General features: G+C 33.2%; 1 protein-coding gene across 1 annotated transcript; it reads left to right on the top strand.

Moving 5' to 3' along the window:
* Window positions 1–5,165: 5,165 nt before the first annotated feature.
* LOC113225574 (gastrula zinc finger protein XlCGF8.2DB-like) lies at window positions 5,166–6,733 on the top strand. The gene is made up of 2 exons (XM_026457903.1): window positions 5,166–5,837; window positions 5,922–6,733. The coding sequence occupies exons 1-2, from the start codon at window positions 5,413–5,415 to the stop codon at window positions 6,487–6,489; spliced, it is 993 nt and encodes a 330-aa protein (XP_026313688.1). The 5' UTR covers window positions 5,166–5,412; the 3' UTR covers window positions 6,490–6,733.
* The last annotated feature ends 1,873 nt before the right edge of the window (window positions 6,734–8,606 follow it).

Below are 8,606 nucleotides of genomic sequence, written 5' to 3'. Positions count from 1 at the left end.
CATGACGAATATGGCACTCATTTCTAAATCCAAGATGGCGGACACGATTTTTTCAAAAAAATGCTATGTGGGTATCATTTTCGAGGTGTTTGGGGATGCTCAATGTGAATATGGCACTATTTGTAAATCCAAGATGGCGGGCACGATTTTTCAAATAATGGCAAGTTGGGTATCGTTTTCGAGGTATTTGGGGGTGCTCATTACGAATATTGCTTTTGTTTGAACTGTCGTGTTTGCCATCTTGGATTTAGAAATGAGTCCCATATTTGTATTGAACATTCCCAAACATCTCAAAAACGATACCCAACTTGCCATTATTCGAAAAATCGCGCCCGCCATCTTGGATTTAGAAATAAGTGCCATATTCGAAACCTAAAACCGAAAATGCCATAAGCAAACATTCAAGAAAATAACTGTTAAAATAGATTAAAAAATCGCTTAAGAATGCTCCCCTTTTAAGAAAATAAAATATTTTAATATAAAATATTTCGCTTGAGTTACGAAAAGAAAGACATATAATAAGCTATCAAAGTTGTACTGGTGGTGCCAACCATAGATTTAGTATATCCATAGATTGGCCCTGACGTATTGGAGACGAGACCAAAACAAAAATACATCTGTGTGCGTATAATGTGCATGTGTGCAAGATAAATAGTGTTGCGCCATCCACTGATTTAACTTTAATATCGATTAACATATTACACCGGCATTTCACTTCGTTGTATTCACCAAAATGTCTTAACGCAAAATACCGAGACGTTAATTAACTAGTTAATTAATGATTCAATAGAAAATTAAGAAAGCTACTATCACCTTCTGGTAGTGCCACAGGATGGTAGGTAAACAATGGGGACTTTCACCCAAGATAACACTATGGCTCTACAAAATGGTGATAACACCCATGATCACTTACGGCGCGATAGTATGGAGGCCACCAAGCTGACGACCGCAACCTACAAACAAATATAACTATTATAATTATTGTATGATATGATAACATAGAAGTGCATCACAGCAGTGAATTTGCAGATAAGTAATAGAACCAAAAGACTGGCCAAGTGCGAGTTCAACTCGCGCGGAGAGGTTTCGGCACAAACTTAACATTGTAGTTGAAGAATATGTTCTCCAATAGATTCCAACAGCAAATATAGGTTTATTCGCACAATAGTAGGAAATTTAAAGACAATTTCTGTATTTTTTCAAAACTTTAGGCTCTGTAGTTTCGAAGATAAAGGGTAGAATGATCAATTTTTGTCTATTTCATTAAACAACTTAAAAATATTTATATTTCAAAATTACAAAAAATATATATTCTTAAGAACTTTCCCTCCCAATAGTGACTTAAAAATTTATAATTAATTTATTTACGTTGCATGTTTTGGTCACACAAATGCATATGTCTACCAAGTTCGAAAAAAATCAGTATCGTATTTTGGAACAGAACAGAACTCTAACAACAATAAATCGCTGATTTGTTGTTAATGAGAGTAGTGCTACACAAAAATCAATTAATTGTAAGACATACCGCATGAATAATGTGGGTACAGAACCAGAACGTAGCTTTACTCTTTGCTTGCCTCTAAAGGCGTTTTATTTAAAAGCATTTTTCCTCAAAGTGTTTGTTTGCTGCATATTTTTGAAAACTTTTTGGAAACCCAGTCTTCTCTCTTTAGCATTATAAGCCATTTCTGTCGTACTTCAATGTTTTGAGGAAATCCGAATCAACAACAATAATTAACATAAAAAATGGGTGCCTCAACTATGCTATTAAAAGAAATTTTCGTTTTAATGTAAACAAAAAATTATGCACTAATGCAATATAAAGTACTAAAACCAGAAATTTCTGATTCAATAAATAAAAAAAAATTGAGTATGAAGATGATTTCGGCTGTATGCAAGTCACGCCTTTGCCTTTCTTTTTTTCAGTTAATGACATCTCGATAACGTATTATCGATTGCGTCAATCTCTATGAAAGTGGGGTTATGAATTTCAGAAATTCACGTATTTGATATATTTTTTAATTGAATTCGTATAAATTTGCGTTATTAATGCGCTTGAATGGTATAATTTTACGGATATATTTATGTAAAAAACTTTTGTGGTAGTGCTTTTAGACAGCTAAAAATTTAAATAATACTTACATGTGAAATGTACAATTCTGCGAGTTTTCCTTTTTAGATGAGTTACATCCGGGCACTGAAAACTTTACAATGACTAATAAACGTCCGTTTAACACTATTTCACATTTTAAAACCAATTATTTTCAAAAATAAACGAAATTTGTTTCGTTGTCAGCTGATCCTAGGTTCATATAGGCTCATAGCTTATAATGAAGTGGTCTCGTCTACCCATCTCGCTCTAACATACGTGTATACTAACTCTCTTTCATTTGCATTGCCAATCTATGGGTACCTATATACTAAATCTATGGTGCCAACACTATAGTAGAAACATATATATACTGTAAATTTGTTGCAATATGTGCTCCAATTCAAATAAAATTAATATAAATAATTATTCAATAAAGCATGAACGCAGAGCCGTTAAAAGTATTATAAAATAATTAAGTGTCCCAATCACTTACAGGAGTTAACGAAAACATTTAATGTTTATTCGAGTAAATATTAGTTCAAAATGCGCAAATAAATCGAAATTACAGGCACCACTAAAATTTACGTAATATAATTATTTTGATACAGAATAGCAAAATGGGGAGAAAAAAAATTCGTTACTTTGCAACACTTTCGTATCTTGTTGCCGCGAAATTATTTTTCTGTTTTAGTGAATATTTACATAAAAATATGAGTTGAAACGCATTACTTACTTGTGGAATGCGATGTTAGTGTCTATTTTGTTTGTCTGTTGTATTTTTACACCCATTTACCGCACATTTCGTCATTTTTAGCAAAAAATTTTGGAGCTGTTCGCGGTGCAATATGACCTTGAGCACTAACAGCCCGCGCGCTCCTGGGACGCGTTTGGAACCCTCTAACTTGCCTCACTTAGCGTGTGCGGGCTAGGTTTCTATGCGTTATTATTCTAAGCTTGTAAGTATAACTAAAAGCCACAGAGAAAAACGAGAATTTTTTTGGAAAGAGGGTAGTCCCATTTAAATTTGAATAAAATATTCCACCTCTAAGGGTAGCAAACTAGGGGGTAAATCCGGTTTCGCGCACTTGCCGGCAACCGATGTGAATAAAACTTGGCAAATAGCTGTAATTCCACGAACTTTTGAGGTCGGTTTTTTTAGTACTCTGTACTGAGATTATGTGGAATTATTTCCAAAGGTAACATTCTTGTTTTATGTGTTATATTGTAGGTTCATATAAAATTAATGTATATATTCCATGTTTGAAAGTAAACAAAACACTGGTGATTTCTTGTAAGGCTTTACAGTGTAGGCCATCGATACGACAAAAAGAGGCAGAAGAAGTGATGTAAATTTAAAATTTGTGTACGGATATTGAACTTTGATTTGCTGCTTAACATGTTCTAGTTCTTGTTTCTTCTTCTTCTTTATACAATCGGTGATTTCGCCAATGTCAAGTTAAGACAGCCACGCGATACTTTTTTTTTTTTTTTACTCAGAATTTGGCAGGTGAATTTCGATAGAATTCGCTGAGAGGAGAATCTACAACAACAGACAACATACGCTGACTATTACAGACACAAATTGTTACTTTTAATAAATTTACACAGGACATACCTACACAAAGCGGGAGTGGACTAACGTTAGGAGGAAGTTGATATTAACGGGAAGGGGGATGATATCACACAGTGGAGTAACGATACGGTTACAGTAAAAAAACAGGTGCTCGAAGTAGATCAGTGTCAGTCGATCATTTTTGATAACCCGGGTCAATTATGACCCATGCGTAGTGTGATAGGGTCAAATGATTCAATCATATGTTCGATATTTTAGCGGGTTACCCGTCTCTCATGACAGTTCCATATGGCGTTTAATAGTGTCAAATTATACAATTAGCTTTTATTCTTTCCTGCTGATGGGTAATGTGTCTGCAGTTAACTGCATCATTGATAAACCACACTTAGGACACTAAAATTTCCTTCTAGAAAAACTTACGGTGTTACAAAACAAAAATACATAACAAAAACCTAAGAGCATTCAAAATTACTAATTTATTATTCATTAATATTAGCTACTGCCCTCTTAAATAATACAACATACCGAAAAATAGATTAAACTTACAAAATTACCATATAATAGAAACTACGCTACGGAACAATTAGGATAAATGATTGATAGACTCGTTGATCCGTTAACCCGTTGACTTATTGATCGATTGCTTGACTTTTTGGTTCGATCGAACGAAGTTTCTATCGACCGAATGCTCTATCGAACAAATGTTCGACCCAAACGAAGAGTGAGAAGGCGAACCGTGTCATGAATGGGGACTTCACGTAAGTGAACGAGACACCAATAATATTGTGAATTGTTGAATAATCTCTAAAATTATAACGATAAAGTCGAATATTGCGCGCATGACCCATAAACTCTAAAATTATCAGGTTATTTAGAAGCTAGTAACAGAATTATCGGGTCACAGATGCTGTTCGAATCATATTGATTCGATCGAACACTATCTACACACATCTAGTACACACTAGAACCTAGTCACTTTATCTGTTACGTTACAGTAACAGCTCGCTAATAGTACGCGGCTTAACAATATGAATGTTATAAATTATTGCATTCTGGTTTCCTACTATTTCCTCAAGTTGATAATTATTCTTTCAATATTTTTCAGTCAGTATTACTGGGAACACTTTTAAATATTTTTAAAAAAGGCGTCTCGCGCAGCACTCGAGGACTATTATATGACCCTGAGGTCTTCAAAACAATGACTTTTTAAAAACGCAATTAAAGAGACTTGATTGTATAGAACAGAAGACTATTTTTTTGAACAAGGCTATACCTACCGATTCAAGACAAAATTATATACTGAAAATAACACTGGTTGGATACGGCTTCACGAAAAAAGTTAAGATAATAAAAACTCCGGTTATTTCATTATATATTTATTAAAATTAAGACTAAAGCCTAGGCTGTACGGTCCATAGACCTTTGCCATTCCTCAAGGAAGAAGTAAAAGAAACAACATCAAATTATTATTTGACGTTTTTTATCACCCTATCTCTATTTATTTTAATTTTTTATATTTGTGATGTGAGCTTTCTAATTTGTGAGTACAACAACAATTAGAATAGTGCAGATTTTCTTCTAATATATTTCCGTAAAATTTATAATAATACTCTTTCATTAAAATTAAGGAAGAGACATTGGCGACGATCGCCATATCTTATTTTATTTAAAACTGAGACGCGCGAAATCTTAAACAAAGCTCCGTCTCAATAAGCAAAAAGAAAGAAAATTATAAATATTACTTACGATGTCGTACACGGACTTACAAGGTACTATCAATGTGAAGGAGGAACCAAGCGAATTAGAAGACGGCCCTGTGGGTTTACATGGGAATGTCCACATTATTAAACAGGAGCCAGTTGATGTTGCAGAAGAACAAAAAAAGGAAGAGTTGAATCTGTATGGAGATCATGAAATCAAGAAAGAGTTGGTCATAGGACCTGTGTTATTGCAACCTACTGATTTAGCTCAAGAAAAATGTGTGCAAAACACTTCTAATGGGTTGAATGTTGATACTAGACCGCACAAGTGTGATATTTGCACCAAATGCTTTGTATATTACTATCAACTTAAGCGTCATTTAAAAACTCATATTGAAAAGAAGCCGTTCAAATGTGAACATTGTAATGAAACTTTTACTCGTAAAGGAAGTTATAATAAACATGTAACAATTCATACCGGAGAGAGACCATACAAATGTGAGCACTGTAACAAAGTTTTTGATTATAAATCAAGATTTAAATCACATTTATGGTCTCATACTGGAGAGAAACCATACATTTGCGATATTTGTCATGTAGGTTTTAGAAGAAAATTTGATCTAAAAACTCATATAATGTTCCATACTGGAGAAAAACCATACAAGTGTGATACTTGCAATGAATGTTTTACAATAAAAACCCATCTTAAACGTCATTCAATGGTCCACACTGGTAAAAAACCGTTCAAATGTGACTATTGTAACAAATTTTTTGTTTGGAAATCTAATTGTCTTAAGCATTTAAGGACTCATACTGGAGCAGAACCGTACAAGTGCGATCCCTGTAACAAAGTTTTTCCGTATAAATCAGGTATTATTAGACATTTGAAGACTCATACCAGAGTGAAATCATACAAATTTGACCACTGCAACAAAGTTGAAAAAGAACAGTACATATGTGACTATTGTAACAAATTGTTTCCTTACAAATCCACTTTGATTATACATTTAAGTACTCATACTAGAAAGAAGCTGTTCAAATGTGAACAATGTAATGAATCTTTTACCCGTAAAGCAACTTATAATACACATGTAATGACTCACACTGAGTTCATACAAATGTGACTATTGTAACTTAAGTGTTCGATTATAAATCAAGTTTTGATACATATTTAATGACTCATACTTCTTATCATATCAATATTGGAGAGAAACTATTCAAGTGTGATCGATATTATTTATTGGCAATAAAGTTTTAAAACAAATACCTTCAGTCCGGTTGAGAAAAAGTCCAATCATACAGTTGTCTAAAACATTAAAACAACTACAGAAAAAGTAGAAATGCCCACGCAATCAACTGACACTACAATTATTTTGTTCTGAGAAGCCATGAGAACCATAGTGGCCTAACTCATTTTTTTACAAGATTGAGTTTATGATTTTTTCCAGTTCAAATTGATCATTTTGATAGAACCAGAAAGGCCTAAAAGTGATACAACGAATTTTCACTAGATGGCAGCATAATCATTGTTATGGTTTTTAGTCTGTGATCTAAATTTGAGGTGCAATACTGGCCTAAGTAAGATAGGCCACTATGGCTTCTCCATTGAATTAGGCCACTATGGTTCTCATGGCCTCGTATGATAATAAAGACTAAGATTAAATAGAAAACTATGTGTCTGTAAGTAACTTCGAAAGTGTTACTGGGCAGATTCACAGAAGCCTTGAAAGGAAACTAACTAAAAAAATAGCCAGAATACAAAAATTCATAACATCATTGTTTCTACTCATACAAAAAAGTTCTGATGTCCATGAAGAAAATGGACCATTCAGATCTTCCAAAGGCCTCCAGATATCAAACTCTAAGTTTAGAATGCAAAGAAAATTGCACATATTATTAATACACAAATATGTTAAGCACTCTTTAGTCCCCAAAATTGTGTAATTGGACTACATCATACTTTTAAGATGGTTAATTCTCAAATTAATTCAAGTGAATGCGTGTCATGATTTGCTTAAAACATTTATTGTACCTATTAATTAATAATTGTGTTATTTTTTTATATTAGTTAGCTCACGTTTTGTATAATAGAACTATGTATATAATAGTAATAATAATAATAATAAAGCTGTAATTTTCAATATATGCCGCATTGTCAAAAAGTTCATGCAGATGGAAGAGGACGAATTTGGCTCTTATTACACACACCCCACATAGATATCAGAATTCAGACAGATTGAATGAATATTTCTTAGTATTTTGATTTTGAACAAACTAGTGGAGTAATAGCACAAAAAATATTGAATATTGTGGTAGTAAAACATTATGACATTCGACAAATTTCGAAATTCCAATTATTAAAGCGACATTTCTAGTCGGCGATGGTAGCTGTACCTCTCTGAGAAATAAAATAAATTTCTCACAGATGCCGTAGCACAAAGTCGTAAAAACCAAAAAAACAAAGATCTGCAACAAGCACATCCATACAGCTACCATCGCCGACTAGCTGGTTCGTATCATGGCTAAATTGGCAGGGCTTCTATCACGGATTGCCTGAAGTTTTCTTAGTGTTTACATCTCTCGGTATAATAATTTTAATATTGTAATTTTTCCGCTCCCTTTTCTAAAGGGACTAAGTAAGACAGGAAACCAATATTTATTCCCATTACCAGTAGTAAGACGGACAATAAAGGATTGTAATGCCTTAACAGGCCTGTGTGTAAGTGTACTTAAAATTATTATAACATTAGAACAATAAATTATTGAATATATAAGGTAAATTAACAAACGAGTTTTATTTTCAAATTTATTTTTTTCATTAAAATCGAAATATAAAAAATGGGCTGTTAAAACAGCGCCTTTGCATTTTCATGTCGTTAGCTAATAAAAAAAAAGACCTGTCAAAATCTAAACTTTAAATTCCGATTCGCTCTGGACCTTTTGGAGGGAAAAGTGTCGTTTTTATTTTGACTTTTAATTATTTTGTGAAATCTAGTTAAAGTTGAATAGGATAGTGCGATAGTGCTATTGTACCTTAATCGAAGATTAAAACGCGAAAGTATACGAATCTCGAACTAAAATACCCGTATCGGCCCGTTTTAAGGAATCCCGAGTCAATCCAAGCACGCCGCCTTAAATTGCCTATCCTCTTTATGGCGGCCATATTTACAGAAACATAATTAAACTTCATGACCAAAAAAGAATAATATACCAAGACTTGGCTGTATGGTATAAAACCTTT

This window comes from Hyposmocoma kahamanoa, unplaced genomic scaffold (genome assembly GCF_003589595.1).
Source record: "Hyposmocoma kahamanoa isolate Upper Pololo Valley unplaced genomic scaffold, ASM358959v1 167, whole genome shotgun sequence".
Lineage (NCBI taxonomy): Eukaryota > Metazoa > Arthropoda > Insecta > Lepidoptera > Cosmopterigidae > Hyposmocoma > Hyposmocoma kahamanoa.
The sequence above is the reverse complement of the archived record's forward strand: the minus strand, read 5'-3'. Positions and strand labels throughout refer to the sequence as shown.